The sequence below is a fragment of the Macaca nemestrina genome, chromosome 3 (assembly GCF_043159975.1).
Source record: "Macaca nemestrina isolate mMacNem1 chromosome 3, mMacNem.hap1, whole genome shotgun sequence".
Taxonomy (NCBI): Eukaryota; Metazoa; Chordata; class Mammalia; order Primates; family Cercopithecidae; genus Macaca; species Macaca nemestrina.
This window is the reverse complement of record NC_092127.1, coordinates 148,234,850-148,253,628: the sequence shown is the minus strand read 5'-3', so window position 1 is coordinate 148,253,628 and position 18,779 is coordinate 148,234,850. Positions and strand designations below refer to the sequence as shown.

The 18,779-nt window shown below is 42.6% G+C and overlaps 1 protein-coding gene across 3 annotated transcripts; it reads right to left on the bottom strand.

The window, feature by feature from the left end:
• Window positions 1-1,154: 1,154 nt before the first annotated feature.
• LOC105464786 (OCIA domain containing 2) lies at window positions 1,155-18,735 on the bottom strand. Of its 3 annotated transcripts, XM_011712843.3 has the most exons (7): window positions 18,426-18,728; window positions 16,174-16,310; window positions 11,846-11,942; window positions 9,529-9,582; window positions 5,708-5,755; window positions 4,483-4,600; window positions 1,507-1,691 (listed from the first exon to the last, which is right to left on the bottom strand). In XM_011712843.3, exons 2-7 carry the CDS (start codon window positions 16,237-16,239, stop codon window positions 1,610-1,612), a joined length of 465 nt encoding a protein of 154 aa, XP_011711145.1. In that variant the 5' UTR covers window positions 16,240-16,310; window positions 18,426-18,728; the 3' UTR covers window positions 1,507-1,609. The 3 variants fall into 3 exon arrangements, with proteins under 3 accessions (XP_011711147.1, XP_011711146.1, XP_011711145.1); XM_011712845.3 differs by lacking the exon at window positions 4,483-4,600 and having other exon boundaries at window positions 1,155-1,691; window positions 18,426-18,732; XM_011712844.3 differs by lacking the exon at window positions 9,529-9,582 and having other exon boundaries at window positions 1,505-1,691; window positions 18,426-18,735.
• Between the last annotated feature and the right edge of the window lie 44 nt (window positions 18,736-18,779).

Below are 18,779 nucleotides of genomic sequence, written 5' to 3'. Positions count from 1 at the left end.
GCAACTAGTAGTATATAAAAGAACCCCATTCTTGAGGGCTGCCCACGAGCATGTGCCCATTAGCTAAGCAGATAACCTAAAGACAATGAGGCCAGGCATGGTGGTTCACACCTGTAATTCCAGCACTTTGGGAGGCAGAGGTAGGTGGGTTGCTTGAGCTCAGGAGTTCAATACCAGTCTGGGAAACATGGCAAAACCCCATCTCTACAAAACTACAAAAATAGAGGGCATGGTGGCACACACCTGTAGTCCTAGCTACTAGGGAGGCTGAGGTGGGAGGTGGCTTGAACCTGGGAGGTCGAGGCTGCAGTGAGCTATGATCATGCCACTGCACTCCAGTCTGGGTGACAGAGCAAGACCCTGTCTCAAAAAAAAAAAAGATAACAGTCACTTCCAGACTCCACTGCTGAACCATACTGTTGAACCATAAGGTCACCTGGAGCACTGAAAGGATAGTTGATTCATATTATGACACTTTCCAATGAAACACTTTTCACTAAGTTAAAAATGTTGCTCCTACATTTTAGGAAGCACTCCTCATAGCTGTAAGACTGTCTTGACCTGTTTCTATCTCCATACACATTAATTTTCTTGGGGTCATGACTTCCTAACTTCTTCAACATTAATTCCAGTTCTCTATCAGAGAACTTAAAACACTGAAAAAAAAAAAAAAAAAAAAGCAGAGTAAAAGAAAGGATAGAGGCTAATCTGAGAAGACTTAATTATCTTATTTAGCTGTAAGCAAGTTGGTGGGGGGGCAATGTCATTTGTATGTGTGAGGATTTCTTTTTTTTTTTTTGAGACGGAGTCTCGATCTGTCGCCCAGGCTGGAGTGCGGTGGCGCGATCTCGGCTCACTGCAAGCTCCGCCTCCCGGGCCGACGCCATTCTCCTGCCTCAGCCTCCCGAGTAGCTGGGACCACAGGCGCCCGCCTCCGCGCCCGGCTAATTTTTTGTATTTTTAGTAGAGACGGGGTTTCACCGTTTTAGCCAGGATGGTCTCGATCTCCTGACCTTGTGATCCACCCGCCTCAGCCTCCCAAAGTGCTGGGATTACAGACGTGAGCCACTGCGCCCGGCCATGTGTGAGGATTTCTAACATGTTTTGCGTGTGTGCGTGTGTGCGTGTGTGCGTGTGTATGAGATGGAGTCTAGCTCTGCCACCCAGGCTGGTGTGCAGTGGCACAATCTCTGCTTACTGCAACTTCTACCTCCCAGGTTCAAGCGATTCTCCTGCCTCAGCCTCCCTCTCAGTAGCTGGGATTACAGGCATGTGCCACCACACCTGGCTAATTTTTATATTTTTAGCAGAGACAGGGTTTCACCATGTTGGCCAAGCTGGTCATGAACTCCTGACCTCAAATGATCTGTCTGCCTCGGCCTCCCATTACAGGCATGAGCCACTGCGCCATGCCCCAACATGTTCTTAAAGAGTAGAAAAACATGTAATGTTTAGTTCACTTCAGAGCCTTCCATGGAATACATTTCAGTGAGTGACAGACACGATATTTTTGTTCCATTAGAAGTATTTTATTTTAAAGTACACTTGAAATTTTAAATGTTTACAAATTCAGAGGTTTAAAAAACTTCGAAAGTCACAGACACAAAGTTTAGGAAGCTGAAGGCTGAGAGTCTCCCTTCTCACTTAATCCATGCTTTATTTTGCATTCCTCACAGGTAAGCAGGCAGTGCCTAGAAGAGAAGCAAAAATAGACAGTGGTTTGTACTTTGACACTGGAAGCTCTAGTCTTTACATAATATTATTATTCTTATTATTTTAACATAATTTTAAAAATAGAGATGGGGGAATAGTCTATCTATGTTGCCCAGGTTGGTCTCGAGGGCTCAAGGGATCCTCTCACCCACCCCTCTTAAGTAGCTGAGACTACAGGCATGAACCACTGCACCTGCCTTTAAAACAATATTAGATATATAGTCTATGCTAAAGTTCACTAGCCTTGTTTTTTCAGAAATAATAGGAGTTGTTGCTTGGTTTATGGCCCCCAATATTTCACCCCTCAAAAAGCCAATAATGAGCTTTATGTTGAAACACATGGTTGTATTTGTGGTCAGGGTCAGGCAGGGTTTGAACATCTTGATTCTTTTTGAATTCAAGTAATTTCTAACAATAGCATAAAAATTATAAACACACAGTATGTTGATCCAGGATTAAACTATATGCCTATGGAGTTAGGTTTGGACACACATGTGCACATATATATATATATACACATAATTTTTTAAATTAAAAAAAATGATACTTCCAGAATTTCTGGTTTATAGTTTGCCGAACTTGTCCCAGTTTCCTTAGGATACCAAGGAAAATGCACAGCTTCATTCTAGAATAATATTCACATTTGAATATGGAATAGATGTCGAGTCCCTTCTTGCATTAAAGTTTTATAATCTTACAAATTCAACAAACATTTACTACTATGAGGAGTTGGCAACAGGATAACTTTATGCAGGACAGTGATAGGATGTGTTTTGAATGATAGAAAACTCATTCAATCTGGCCTGGGTGGGAAGGATTACTTCGAAGGTAGCAAGGCCAGAAACTGCTACTGTAAAACCCTGAAGAGATGGATGAGGAACCCCTTTCTCTCACTTATTTCCCCCCATTGCTTTGAGAATGAAGTGAAAATCCTTAGCATGGCATAAATTCCTTCAGGAGCTGACTTCTACCTGCCTGGACTTCCAGCTTGTTCTCTGCCTTTCCCAATAGCTCTTTATGCTCCAGCCGTAGGATGTATTTATGGTTCCCTTTAAAAATGAAAATTTCTCTTCTCTACATACTATTCCTGGCCTGGAATCCCCTTCTTCAACCCTGCTATAGCTCCTACTATAGCCATAGCTCCTGCTATAGCTCCTACTATAGCCATAGCTCCTGCTATATCTCCTCTTGTCATAGCTTCTGCTGTAGCTACTACTACTTGAATCTATTAAGATTCAAGTCAAGCATCATCACCTACTCCAAGAAGTCCTTAATGCCTATTCCTTAACCCTCCCCTCCACCTCAACTTAGTTAAGTGCCCCACTCTACTTTCCCTTAATTAAGAAATCAAATAGCTTTGTGAATTATTGCCTCTCAGATTTGCTGATAATGGCCCTTCACATAGGGCATAGCAATTGGTTATCAGCTATGAATGCAAGCCCAGAGTGGGGCTGCTGTGGCTGGCAGTGGGAAGGCAAAATGAAACCACAGAACGCAGAGCTTAAAGGAGCCCTGGAAACTAGTTACTTCAGTCACCTCCTTTCACAATGGACATTGTCTGAAAAATGTAGATTTCAGTCTTGTGTTCATAATTATTCTGAAATCCAAAGTTGGTTAATTGCAAAAGACACTCCTGAAATTGAAGAGGAAGAGGAAGCAGTCAACAAAATTCTCTCCTTTACTTGTGATACTTTTTCTTTCTTTTCCTACACAGACCAGAATCATGTGGTCAATTCCTCCTTAGCAAGCTGACTCTAAAACACAACTTAGCAAGGATGGACTGAAGTTGGTGTTGTCTGTAAAAATGGAATTAATGATTCTCTAGTAGCCTTGCTTCTGCAATGGGAAGAGTAAGGGTTTGGAAAACAGATGATCTGAGGTGAAAGACCCTTTTCCACCCACTGCTAATGATGTCACCTTCAGAAGGTCTCTATAGCTCTTTGGGTCTCATGCAGCTCATCAGAAAGAGACAGTATTGAAGGGCCCATCTATTACTACAGGACTAGGGAACATGGCTTTCCAAAGTCACATAGTTAGAAAAAGAACGTGAGTGTTTTGACTTCTAGTCCAGTTTGTTTTCATCATATTGTGCTGCTTCTCAGATAGAACCCACTGTGACCAGTGAGGGGTCTTTAGAGAAATGTGTTCCCAACACTAATCTGGTAACTACTATAGTAAAAATAGCTAATGTTTACTGAGCACTTACTGAGTGTCACGAATAATCATTTCTATTCTTTACATCTCATAAAAACTATCCTGATCACTATTTTATACAGATAAGGAAATTGAAGATCAGAGAGCTTAAGAAACTTGCAGGGTCACACAACTTAGTTAAGCGGTAGAACTGGTTTTCAACCCAAGTACTATAACAGCAGAGGTGATGCCATTAACTCCAAAGTCATATTGCCTATTTCCCCTATAGAGAATCATGATATATACAGTATTAACATAGAAAAAGCTCTGAGAAGCCCTGCAGTAAAGAAACCTGTTAAAGTTTTTTGTAACTCTGTGATGGTGGAAGCCATAACTGCTCATTGAGGAATTCTTTAGAAACTTACACAATGTTTGAACACAGTAGGTTCCCATTAAATATTTATCAAACAAATGAAATTGGTAAGTGTAGTAACAAAGTCAATGCTAAACTTGGGGATTAAAACTTTTTTAACATGTGAATTTTAAAAAGTGTGTTTAATATTATAAATAATGAATAATCTTTCATTTAATTTCTTATAATTACATTACAATCCCTCAACCAAACAGATTACAAACCTGTTATGCTGTGGACCAAAACCAGCCCCACGAAGCTGATCTTCAAAAAAATAGAATTTACTCTGGCATACTCCTATGTATGATACCTTTCCAAGGCCAAATCCCAAGAGACCAGCAACTGTAAAAGCAGGTTGGGAGAGGTCATTTAAAGGTTGAGAATCTTCTCCATTAGTTATCTTCCGGAGCTTTAAAAATTAACGCTGGTAATTTTAAAATTAAAAGGACCATGCTAAATCAATGAATGAAGACTCTGAGAAGGAAGTCTCTATTAGAAAAGAACAGGATTGGGAACTGGAGACTTCCCCATCTCAACTTTGAACTGGTGGTGGAAGGGGCAGGACAGAGCAAGCCACAGTGCTGTCCTGGAGACAGATGGCCAGAGAGGGCCCACCTGTCAAGCAAATGGTTGAGGCCACTGGGGCAGGGGAAGGTGGCTGGGTTGTGGCTATAGGCAGCTTCCAAATCACTGGGTAGAAATGCCCCTAATCTTCCTTATGGCCTTGGAGTAGTGGAGAGTTTCAGTCTCTCTTGCCTACGAGGGAGAGGGACCCTCCTATGGAAGAGATCTCAAATCTGTTCTTCCTGCTAGGAATGAATGCGGTTTCAGACTATCAACTAAAATGTGTCCTTTTTGTACATAAAACATCTGTTGATGCTAGGTGAAGGAAGATGAAACCCCAAGTTTGTGGTTACTCTATTATTAGAAATCCCCTGATTCTTAAAAATTACTGATTTTTTATATCCATTGTAGAAAACATTTTGAAAAGACTGGCCAGGGCAAAAGAGGAAAATAAAAATCCATAAATGATCTATCATTCAGAGGCTCTGCTACTGATAATCTCATTATATATCCTTCCAGTCCTTCTTAGTCCATGCTTTAAGGATGGTCTAAGAAGAAGTCCCTACTGCTAAGCTGTATATCAGAAAATGTTGAGTGAACTAAGAAATGCAGACTAGCAGAAAATAGAGGCTGATTTTTTAAAAAGTCAATACAGGCAGTTTAGTTAAGCTGGACATTCATATCTCCAGTTGCTAGTAATGTCTTTTTTTTTCCAAAATTTTATTTATTATTATTTTTTAAAATAGATACAAGGTTTCACCATATTGCCCAGGCTGGTCTGGAACTCCTGGACTCAAGCAATCTACCCGCCTCAGACTCCCAAATTCCTGGGATTACAGATGTGAGCCACCACACTTGGCTTGCTTTTTTATTTCTGTGACTTACGTGCAACTTTGGGCAATGATCCAAATCTAGGATTAGCTGCCAAATAACCTAAGGAGTAATACAGAAATACATTATTACTTCATTTTATAACTTAAATTATAAGTTATTCTTAAAGTATAAAGAAGCCTCCAAAATTTAAGACATATAATTTCTTAAATGTATACATATTCTGACTTTAGAAAGATGATCTTGGCCGGGCACAGTCACTCACACCTGTAATCCAGCACTTTGGAGGCTGAGGCGGGCAGATCACCTGAGGTCAGGAGTTCGAAACCAGCCTGGCCAACATGGTGAAACCCCGTCTCCACTAAAAAAATACAAAAATTAGCCAGCCATGATGGTGGGTGCCTGTAATCCCAGCTACTTGGGAGGCTGAGGCAGGAGAATCGCTTGAACCCAGGAGGCAGAGGTTGCAGTGAGCTGAGATGGCACCAATGCACTCCAGCCTGGGTGACAGAGCGAGACTCCATCTCAAAAAAAAAAAAAAAAAAAAAAAAAAAAAAAGGAAAAACGAAAAAAAAAAAGGATCTTAAAGGAGTTATGATTCAACTCTCAGTTGAATTTAACTGCCAGATAGTCATTTTAGGCAAATTATAAATATTAGCTGTAATGTGTAGAAAAATAATATGAAACAGACAATTCAAGACTGATTCAAAGACATCAAGCAAAGGTAGGGCTGACAACAGCGTTCAAAGAGATTAGTCATCATCCTCTTTTTTAAAAAAATTATACTTTAAGTTAGGGTACATGTGCACCCTCTTTTCTTTTTAAGTAACTCAACATAGAGAGTTTCCATTTGGAGATTCACAGCGTATATCATTATTTTACAATGCAAACAGTACAACTCGTGGTAGTTAGAATAATGGCCTTTTAGAGATACCCACATCTGAATTCCCGGAAAAGGTGAATGTATTAGGTCCCAAAAGGGGGATTAAGGTAGAAAATGGAACTGATGTTGCTAATCAGATGACTTTAAAAGAGAGAGATGATCAAGGTGGGCCCAATGTGATCCTTCAGTGTGGAAGAGGAAACGTGACAGGACAGAGAGATGGCAGCAAGAGAAGAACTTGGCTCAATGTTGCTGACTTTATGGTCATAGGAAGGGGCCACTGGTTAAGAAATATGCATGGTTCTAGAAGCTGGAAAGGAAAAGGAAGCCCACGAGCATCCAGAAGGAACACAGCTGCAGTGATGCCTTGATTTTAGCCCAGTGAGACCCATTTCAGAATTTTGATTTCCAAGAACTGTAAGATAATACATTTGTGTTGTTTTAAGTCACTCTGTTTGTGGTAATTTGTTAGAGATGTTATAGAAAACTGATACTAAACTCCGAAAAAATATGTTAGCATAGACGCAAAAAATGGTAGATGTCTTGGTCTGTTTTCTGCTCCTATAACAGAATACCACAGGCTGGATAATTTATAAAGAACAGAAGTTCACTTGGCTCACACTTCTGGAGGCTGAGAAATCCAAGAGCATAGAGCTGGCATTTATGAGGGTTATCCATGGCAAGGAAGTGTAGGAAACAGAGAGCAAGAGGAGAGGCTGAACACATCCTTTTTATCAGGAACTCACTCCCATGATAATGGTATTAATCCATTCATGAGGGTGGAGCCCTCATAACCTCTTAAAGGCTGTACCTCTTGATACTGTTACAATGGCGGATAAATTTCACCCTGAATTTTGAAGGGGACATTCACACCACAAGCAGTAGATTTGGAGTAGTTTAATACTTATAAAACATAATCTGGGCCGGGTGTGGTGGCTCTTGCCTGCAATCTCAGCACTTTGAGACGCTGAGGTGGGCAGATCACTTGAGGTCAGGAGTTTGAGACCATCCTGCCCAACATGGTGAAACCCTGTCTCTACTAAAAATACAAAAATCAGCAGGATGTGGTAGCACAGGCCTGCAATCCCAGCTACTATGGAGGCTGAGGCAGGAGAATTGCTTGAACCCAGCAGGTGGAGGTTGTAGTGAGCCCAGATCACGCCACTGCACTCCAGCCTGAGTGACAGAGTGAGACTCCGTCTCAAAAACAAACAGACAAACAAAAAACCCATAATCCCCATAGATGTCCCAGCCCCGATACTTTTATCTGTGTCAAAAATGATCTGAAAAATGCTATCTTCAAATTGTAAAAATACAATCATATTTAATACATGAGCTTTATGGACAAGAATGATATTGGTCAAAGTGGGATTCTCCTAGATGTGTGACATGTGGCTTTTGAGACTCAGAAAAGAACTAGGACTTCTTCCCTCATATTTACTGGTACAAATGTTCCTTTTAAGATCCTGGTAATCAAGCCTGGGTGTGGTGGCTCACGCCTGTAATCCCAGCACTTTGGGAGGCTGAGGTGGGAGGATCACTTGAGCTCAGGAGTTCGAGACCAGCCTGGGCAATATAGTGAGACACTGTCTCTGCAAAAATTAAAAAAAAAAAAAAAATTAGCTGGGTGTGGCGGCATGTGTCTATAGACCCAGCTACTTGGGAAGCTGAGATGGGAACGTCACTTGAGCCCAGGAAGTTGAGACTGCAGGGAGCCATTATTATATCACTGCAGTGGATGAAGGCGAGACCCTGTCTCAAAAACAAACAAATAAACAAAAAAACCCAACAAAACAAAACCCCAAGACCCCCATAAAATCCTGATAATCAGAAGCCAGGCATGGTGGCACGTGCCTATAATCCCAGGTACTCAGGAGGTCTAGAGGCGAGGATTGCTTGAGCCCAATAGTTTGAGGACAGCCTGGGCAACATAGCAAGACCTTGCCTCATTAAAAAAAAATAATAAGAATAAAGCAAAATCCTGTTAATCAACAGTGTTTGATAAAATGGGCTTAAACAGGATAAGGTGCCTTCTTGCCACCTGTGGACTAAGGAATGTCTCTGGGTTCTCTGGTCAGGTGGAGACAGGGAGGAGATGAAGAAGGAAGAACAGAGAGGAAAACAGGAAAATGTTAAGAGGCAGGGAGAGGTTATGTGGGGAGATGCAAGGCAGCTGCTGGCCCTTACGGTCTCTTGTATGGAGGAGACAGGGTGCCCTCCTCAGGCAGATGCAGCCTCTTGCCAAAAGAAATGGCATGGTGGACACAGCTTAGGGTGGATTTCAGTTTCCCCCACCTTCTCCCTGGAACATCCTTATTTGTGCAGGGAACCGTCTGTCTAACCATATACAGAGGCCCTGGGAGACACTGGACTCCGGCACAGAGAAAGGCACAGGATTGCTTCTCTGTTGTTCCTGTAAATGAAGCAAATTTATTATCTTACAGTTCTTGAGGTCAAAATGGGTCTCGCTGGATGAAAACCAAGGTTTTAACTGTGTTCCTTAAATGGGCTGCATTCCTATCTGAAGGCTCGAGGGTTTCTTACCTTTCTAGCTTCTTGAGGCTGCCCACATTCCTCCACTAATGGTCCCTTCCTCCATCTTCAAGGCTAACAATGTTGAGCTGACGCCTCACATTGCCACCTCTCTGATTCTACCTTCAGATCCTGCCTTTCACTTTTAAGGACCCTTTCAATTGCACTGGGCCCACTTGTATCGCCCAGGATACTCTCCCTATTTTAAGGTCAGGTGATTAACAACCTTAATTCCATCTGCAACTTTAATTTCCTTTTGCCATGTAACCTAATATATTCACTAATTCTGGGGATTAGGATGCTTTCTGGGGAGATAGGGACTTAGGCTGAAAATAGACAGAAGTCTGTGGAAAAACATCCTTCACCAAAAAATAAATGTCAAGAGCCAAAAAGCTTCCAGGAGGGTCACAGAAAACTGGGCTCTCTGAAATTAGATTATTTAACAAATATAGAATCTTACCTTGGTAGACTAGTCCCTGGGTGACAAGCATGCTTACGAGAGAAAAAGGCAGAGCTGTAAAGCAAAAATGTCCTTCAATATTGGTATTTTAAAAATTGGCACCTCACCGAGAAGTTAGGGAGAATTATTCTGAGTTTTTTCTCTTACCTTCCTTGGCAGTGAATTTTTGTTCATTTGTTATTTTACTTATTCAACAAATATTTATTAAGTGCAGTATGGAGAATTTTCTTGGAATCTTCCCCAGTCACTTACCCCGAGGCACAGCATTAATTTGAACCCTATTCTACTTCATGTCTAACATCCACTTGTACTGAATGCCATCATGCACAAGATTCTAAGCACTACATATAATAAAGGCATCTTAGGGTATATGTACATTTACCTGTTGAATTTGGGAGTTGCCTTTAGCTATGTGTGTATTTTGAAATTTTCTTTTTTTTTTTTTTTTTTTTTTTTTTGAGACAGAGTCTCACTCTGTCCCCCTTGCTGGAGTGCAGTGGCCGGATCTCAGCTCACTGCAAGCTCCGCCTCCCGGGTTCAGGCCATTCTCCTGCCTCAGCCTCCCGAGTAGCTGGGACTACAGGCGCCCGCCACCTCGCCCGGCTAGTTTTTTTGTATTTTTTAGTAGAGACGGGGTTTCACTGTGTTAGCCAGGATGGTCTCGATCTCCTGACCTCGTGATCCACCCGTCTCAGCCTCCCAAAGTGCTGGGATTACAGGCTTGAGCCACCGCGCCCGGCCTGAAATTTTCAATCCTACACAAATGTTAAAAAGCAATATAATAAACTCCTACATACCTTTCATCTAGATTCATTAATTGTGAACATTTTGCCAAGTTTGCTTTATCTAATTTTTCCTTTTTTGTCTGAGCCATTTGAGATTTGCAAACATTATGACTCTGTCACTAAATACTTCAGCAGGTGTCTTCTAAAAACTAGAATGTTTCCCTACGTAATTACACCACCATTAGCATGGTCAAAACATTTATATTTCTTGAACACTCGTACTCAAGAAAAATTATATTAACTTATACACAATCGTTATTCAAATCTCTCCAACTGGCCCAATAGCTGTGGGCTTTTTCCAACTCAGAAATTCAGGGATCATACATTACACATATTCTCCTATTTGATTTAGTCTAGGACAGTTCCTTGTCTTTCTTTTTCTTTTTCATGACATTTTGTCTTACAATTTGTATTTGCCTGAAGATCCAAATTAAAGATCACAAGATGACTATGTTCATGTTAAACGTGTAATGTTTAGCTATAATTTTAAAACAGAAAATTTAGTCTGGGAAAGGCAGTTTCTAGTTCTGTCCATCAATATGTGTCAAATAACTTCTTTCAAAAGCAGAGAGTAGTGATAAACATGTAGCTCTTTCTAGTTCAACCAAGACAGATCAAATAGCAACCAATTTTTCCACTCATAGCTACCCTATAGTGGGCAAATGGGTCATACTGAAGTGTTAGTCTACTAGGGCCCAATTAAATTTTCTGACAACTCCTAGGTTGTCAGAAAACACATGAATTTCTAGAAGCACAGTCAGTAATCCTATAATGTATAATGAATATCAGCTTCTAGTGTTATTTCCCAAACAGGTGATACTAAATTTGAATGACTTAAGAAATCAAAATGAGTATTTCAAAGTATACATTATCCACACATCAGCAATGTTGCAAAATATGAAGACTGAATCTACAGGTTCTACTATGCCATTTTCAAATACTGAATTACACATTTTTTTAATTGGAAGAGACCTTAATGCACAGCCTGATTGTCTTATGTGAGGCAGGCTCAGAAAGAGGAAGTGACTCAGCTGAAAATGTTATTTCAGAGACAGTGTAAGAGAAGTATTAATGGAACGTGGCCATTTTTCATTCATTTGAGAAATATCGATTAGGTATTTCTATGAACAGGGCACTGTGCTAGGCTATAGAATGAAGGTCCAGATGAACTTGACATTATTTCTGAACCCTGTGAAACTTAGAGTCCAGCAGAATGTAGGAAGGTCTACTCTTTGGGAATCAACAAATTCTAAATAATTGTCTTGGTACACATTCTTGGTCACATATTCTTGGTAAAGGGAAGAATTACGTGTGCATCATTTTTTGCTAAGTGAGGTAAAGTGCTCCTTAATCAGATATTATCTCTGCCTTAAAAAAGGTCTGAACTTGGATTTAAACTCTAAACATCCCTGAATATCAGAGTTCATCAGATATTTATGCAAAGTCTCTGCTCAAACGTAAGTCATTACCACAATTCTAATATGAATATTTAGGCAGTTTACTGCCACAAATACAATGTTAAGTACAATTACCTCTCTTCCAGAAACTTTCTTCCTGACATTCTCGCATAATCTTTGAGATCTCTGCTCTGTGGATGTGCAGTTTTGATTTTGGACAAAACAACAGGCTCTGTAAGGAAAGTTATATGGTGAGCTAACTGAGATCATCCGAAAATCACCCATTTGTTTTCTCCAGAAGTGAACAGGGAGGTCTCTTCACTTGTAACACAATGTGTGTTCTGTACCGGAGGCAACCCAAAGCAATGATAAATTTCCAAGAGTGCTTTCTCACTGGGGACACTGATGGACTTAGACAGCAGAAGAATTCTAGTTGGAGAGTGGGAGTGATTCACTGACTGGCGCAGGCAGCAAATTTGTCGTCAGGTTGAATCCCTGCTGAGGCCACATTTCCTTCCCTACCTCCATGCCTCTATGTGGTTTACTGTACCTAGAATGCTGTTCACTCTCGTCACCTGACTGGTCTTAACACCCAGCTGAACATTGTCTCCTGGGTGAGGAAAGAGATTTTCCCTATAGCACACAGTATTTAGACATCGAGCATCACACTCAGAGAACCTATGTACACGAACTTCTGCATGCGTTTTTAGACTGTGGACTGCTTTTTATTATTTGACATAGTTTACTTTCAGTCTGGAGGCTTTTTTTTTTACACATTTATAAGTGGTGTGCACATAATTTATGGTGCAACTATCGATATGATTGACATAACTATTTTTATTAGTTCTGTAGTATTTTTTGGAATTTATTTATTAAAAAATTTTAAAATATTTTAATTGCTGTGGGTACATAGTAGGTTCTGCAGTGTTTTTTTTGTTTGTTTTTTGGACAGGGTCTCATTTGTCACCTGGGCTGGAGTGCAAGGGTGTGATCTTGGCTCACTGCAGACTCTACCTCCCAGGTTCAAGCAATCCTCTTGTCTCAGCTCCCCTAGTAGCTAGGACTATAGCGACAATGGGGTTTTGCCATGTTGCCCAGGCTGGTCTCGAACTCCTGAGCTCAAGCAATCTGCCCTCATCAGCCTCCCAAAGTGTTAGGATTACAAGCGTAAGCCATTGTGGCCAGACTTGCAGTGTTTTTTCAATCAAGTTCATATGCTATCATCTAGACCAACTCCCATCTTTTACCATTCCTTTCGCTTTGTAGGTACATAGCTTTAATCACTCGCTCTTGTCCACATTCTCCACTCCTTCCCCTCTGCCCATCACAACCATTCTGAGTGTTTAATGTTTTATTTCTGTCCATTCTTGCAAAATGTTCATTATTTTGGGTGAATATATCTTTTTAATGTAAATAGCACTGTTTTATATATTTTATTCTTAAAACATTCTCAACTCAGCTCTTTGCTTTTAAGGTCCACCCATGTTGCTGTATTCATCTAGTTTGCTGCTTCTAACTGCTACATAACTGTGCACAATGCCTCCAAGTTCCCACCACCTCATGCTCCTCTATGGACCCATGAGAGAACATTTTTCAGACATGAATCTAGAAGTAAAGCTCAGGGTGTGCATATTCTCACTGTGACAGAGTCTTGCTGACCACTCTCTTCAATGACTGCAGTCTCCACTCCTACCTGCAGGGCCTGAACATTCCCTTATGGCTACGTAGCCTGTGTAAGAGCTAGGTATGGGTAAAGAAGATTCCAAGCAAGTTAAAGAAAGAATTTTCTAACACTTGGAATTATCCAGTTTTCTAAGCTGATAGGTATAAAGTAATATTTATTATCTTGTTTGTACTTCTTTGATAATGAATGTGTTTGACTATCTCTACATATTTTTCAGCTACACTGCCCTTCTCCTCTGGTTGTCAGGCAATTCCTGTAATTGGATCTGGGTTGTAATCTTTTCTTATATATTGGCTCATTAATTTTTTTTGTGGAAAAATACATACATATATAACATTTATATATGTTATAACATATTGTAACATTTGCCGTTTTGACCATTTTATTTTTATTTTTATTTTTATTTTTTTTAGAGACAGGGTCTTGCTCTGTCACCCAGACTGGAGTATAGTGGTGCCATCATAGCTCACTGCAGCCTCGAACTCCTGGGCTCAAGTTAACCTCCCACTTCAGCCTCCTGAGTAGCTGGGACTATGGGTGCACACCATCATGCCTGGCTAATTAAAAAAAAACGTTTTTTAAATAGGTTAGGGGTTCTCACTATGTTTCTCAGGCTGGTCTTGAACTCCTGGCCTGAAGTGATTGTGATTGTCCCGCTTTGGCTTCCCAAAGTGCTGGGGTTATAGGTATGAGTCACCATGCCTAGGCCCATTAATTTTTTTTTTTTTAATTTAACTTGTTCCTTACTATAGAAGTCACACTTGTGTTTCCTTGTTTGTGAATTATTTATGTGGGTTATTTGCCATTTATCTCCAGGGTTTTAGTGTTTTTCTGGTTGAGGTGCAGCTCCTTAACTCTTGAAGCGTACTTTGATTGTGCTGATCTTGCCACTGTCTTTTTAGACTCTTTCTGTGAAATAGATGTCAATATACAAGATGGTCACCATTTCTTGAGCACTTTGTATGTGCCTGGTCCTGTGCCAAGCACTTTACATGCATGATGTCAATGAAAGGGGTGGAGAAACCCTCTGGCACCAGTGTCTGTGGAGCTCTACAAGCAGCCCAAGTGGGCAACCTCCCTCTTCTCTCCCTGCAATTCCCCAAGGCACAGTGCAAAGATGCTGTAAGTCACAGGGTGAGTCACAGCAGCAGGAGAAGGAGTTGCTCTCAGTCTCTACCTACCTTCCTTCCTCAGCACAGGCATGCCTCCAGATGCCCAGGGTGAATATTTGCTCTTGCTCTTGGCAGTGCCTGGGGCAGAAATAAGGACTGCCTCCCCTAAATAAACAAATGCACACACCCTGGCTATCACAATTGCTTCCAGTCCTGCAGTCAACCTGTAATCCCAGGCTTTGGGAGGCTGAGGCGGCCAGATCACTTGAGGTCAGGAGTTCAAGACCAGCCTGGCCAACATGGTGAAACTTCATCTCTACTAAAAATACAATAATTAGCTGGGCATGGTGGCAGGTGCCTGTAATCCCAGCTACTTAGGAGGTTGAGATAGGAGATTCGCTTGAACCCGGGAGGTGGAGGTTGCAGTGAGCCAAAATTGTGCCACAGCACTCCAGCCTAGATGACAGAGTGAGACTGCATCTCAAAACAAAAACAAAAACAAAAACAAAAGGAGCTCTGGTTATCATTTTCTGTATAGCCATGAATGTTTGATGACTCCCCATTTCACAGAGGCAACTCAGGTGTCCAAATAATTCTCCTTGTGACTTTCTATCATTTTTCTGTTTGCCTCGCCTAAACTTTGCTCCTTGAAAATTACTGCCTCCATACACTATTTTTAGCTTGAACATGAATGTCATTGACCCATCAAATGCTTTCTCTTTTCTTCATTGACGTATTCCTGAAATATACAGTATCCATTCCTAACAAATTGAAAAATTATTTCCATGTTAACACTTCGGTTCTCAATCTGCTAGCTAATTAGTAATTAAGGACTCTGCCACCCTGAATAAATGTAAATAAGTAAAAATGTAAAAAATAAGCAAAATATCACCTGTAATCCCGGCACTTTGGGAGGCTGAGGTGGGAGGATCATTTGAGCTCAGGAGTTTGAGACCAGCCTGGGCAATATAATGGAGCCTCCATCTCTAAAAAATAAATGAATGAATAAATATAAATAAATAAGCAACATACACAATTCTGTTAGAGTCTATTAAGAGTTTTGCTCTGCTCTCAGAAACCTCTTCAGTTACTGACAGTTCATCTAAGAGTTAGTAAGGCTGGATTCCAAACAGGAAAGAGTATAGAAAGGATTTTGTAAATAAAATTTTAAATTTTAAATGTCAGCTTCTTTTCAAAGCAGCTGAAAACACACTTTCCTTCCCCATCCTGTTTTCCCTGAGCCCATCCAACACAGTGCCAGACTGAAAAAAATAAGATGACTGGTTAAAGATGAAATTTAATCAAAATCCTCTATGATATATATTTTTTCAGATGGCAGGTCCTGCAATTAAAAGTATACCTGACCAGGCATGGTGGCTCACGCCTGTAATCCCAGCACTTTGGCAGGCCTAGATGAAGGATTAATTGAGGCCAGGTATTTGAGATCAGCCTGGGCAATACAGTGAGACCTCATGTCTAACCCCCCAAAAAATTAGCCAGGCATGGGGGCCTGTACCTCTCATCCCCGTTAAGTGAGAAGCTCAAGTAGGAGGATCATTTAATCCAGCAGTTCGAGACTGCAGTGAGCCATGATTACTCTCAAGTCTGGGTGACAGTGTGAGATCGTGTCTCAATCAATGAATTGATCAATAAAGATAAAAGTATACCTGCTTGCTTGGTGGTGGCAAATGGGTATCTTTATCTTGGTTTCCACGAGTAGACGCTGAAGCCATGATGACTTTGTATTTGCTCTCCTTCCAGTAGTTTATCCTCTGCTTACTCCTTGACCCAGTGTGTAAGGAACCTAGAAGAGAATCACTATGCCATGACTGAATGTTTGTATCAAGCTTAAAAGCATCCTGAGGATCCACTGGAGTTATCTGGAAAACTCGTTTTTCCTTTTGTCATTAGTCCATCTGCAAACTCAGTTTCTAGTGCTCCTCTTCCACTAGCACACACACATTCACTCACTAATGGGGACAGATCAGATTTAGAATAGAGTGAAATACCACACTGTGCACTGAGTGTCGATTATGTGCCAGGCCAGGGGATATGAAGAAGGATAAGACAAGATCACCACTGAAGGAATTCACAGTCCAAAAGGGGAGATAGACAAGTCAGCAGTTACACAACATGAAAAGGGTTCCCTCGAGGTGTGCACAGGATGCTAGGGAAGAAAAAAAAAGCAGGGTTCATTCCATCTAGTCAGGTCACAAAAGGAACTAGGACTCCTAAGCTTTCAGGAGGATCTGTGGAGGGTAGATGGACTCTGGGGCAGGAGGATGAGGTTGGAAGGTGGTGCACTAGTGCAGGCAAGGAGTTACAGGAACCTGAACAAAGACCTTGGTGGGAATTTAGCGTCTTTGATAGAGATGCTAAATTTGGGTTTGGAAATGTTGGATTTGGGTGCCTGTGGGGGAAAACAGTGGAATTAGCCACTGTTGATATATGACAATTTGGGTCTGGAGTTCCAGAACAGGGGTAGGCTTGAGAAATGAAGTTGGGAGCTGCCATCATAGAGATGAAAGTTAAAGCAGGGAACTTGAACAAGTGTGTCTAAAAACAGTATTGGAGAATATGAACATTGAGCCCAAGGGAATATTGAAAAGAGAAGAAAGAAATATTAAAAAAAAAAAAAAAAGCAGGCCAAGGAAATGACTGAGAAGGAATAGCTGATATAGAGGGGAGGGAATTTCTGAAGGAGGCAGTGAATCATCAACATCATTACATGGCTTAGAAAAGTGGACCCTGGATCTGGCAATTATGGACATAATCCAGGTGGACTTTGAGCCTCCTCCTGCCCCCGGTGGCCACTGCATTCTGCAGCCCTGAACTCCACCACTACCTCTGCTTTTCTTCTGCGAAATGAACCTCTTATACACAATTCTGTTTCCTACATCAGTTACTAAACTTCCAGGCATTTGAGCCAAGGGGACCCGTACTCACACCAAGTTTCATCGCAGGTGCCTAATGTGATTACAGGGGCACCACAGTGCCCTTCATGGGAAAGTACTGGGGTCAGAGAGACCAGAGTTCAAATTGCGACTCTTTCCCCCTGCCATCCCTGCGCTTTGGTGCAAATGACTTAATCCGTCTGTGCCTCAGCTTTCTCCACTGTTAAGTGGGCATAATGGACCAACAATGGTGAGGGGCCGTTGCAGGAATGAAGATGAGGATGAGGATGAGGGATGCTCCATAAAGCCCCCCGCTCAGCACCCAGCAGGCTGAGTCTGAACGCACGAAGGGGCTGCTGTCAGAGTGGCCCTGCACGCCTTCCATTTCCTGAGCATTCCCAGGAAGTCTTTGCTGACCAGGCCAAATTAGATTATCTTTGCTTAGCCATTAGGCCGCTGCCCTATATTGGGAGGCAAAGATACCTCTCAGCTTCGGTGGCCAGGTCCCCTGGCACCCACTTAGTCCTCAGTCTACACCTAAAAGCAAGCCTTCTGAGGGTCTTGCCTTGCAGGTGTAGCTCCGACCCCCCACGCCGGGGTGGTCCGGGGACCCTCTGTGTCTTCAGTGGTGGGGAAGGGACCCGTGGGTTCGTGGGTTCGTGGGTGCTGACCGGCGGACGTGCGGAGAAAAGAGCGCCGCAGCATGGGGGGCGGGGGTGCTTCTTAGTGGAGTGGGGCGCCTGCCCGGCTGGACGGCGGGCGGGCGACACCGCAGTTTCTGGTCCAGTCGGGGGAGCCGGGAGTCAGCCTACTGGAGTCCGCCGCCATCCCTGGCCAGAAGCAGCCAGCGCCACCCCAAGCTCTCCAGCCCCTAGCCCCCGCCGGGGTCGCCAGGGTCCGAGCAAAGGGGGAGTGGGGGGCGGCCAACGTTGCGCCGCGCCGCCTTCAAAGGACTGCCCTGCGGAGCAGCGTTCCCCCAAGGCCACTCCCTCCCGCCGTTAACACCCGCCGGGACGGGGGCTCACCTGTGTGGTCAGGGTCGCCTCTGAGGCCGAGTCCCTCGCTGCCGAGCCCTGCAGGCCTCGCTCCTCCGCGACTGCACGGCCGGCCAGCTCCAGCCTCCCGAGTACCCCACCTGTCTCCCCGGCTTCCTCCCCGTCCTTTGTGTTTTCTTCTTTTGCTCCGCCTCCTCGCCTGCCCGCTAAGCACTGAAGCTGGTGAAGTCACCCTACTGCCACCTGGCAGTCACTTTCGCTGTTGGTGGCAACCCAGGCTGGAACCTAGCTTTGGCTGGAATCCCCGCCCCGTGCTTAAGGCTTGTCCCGACACCAAGTAGGTTATAGTTCCTTTGTGCCTTCCAAATGACTCCCTTCCTGCAG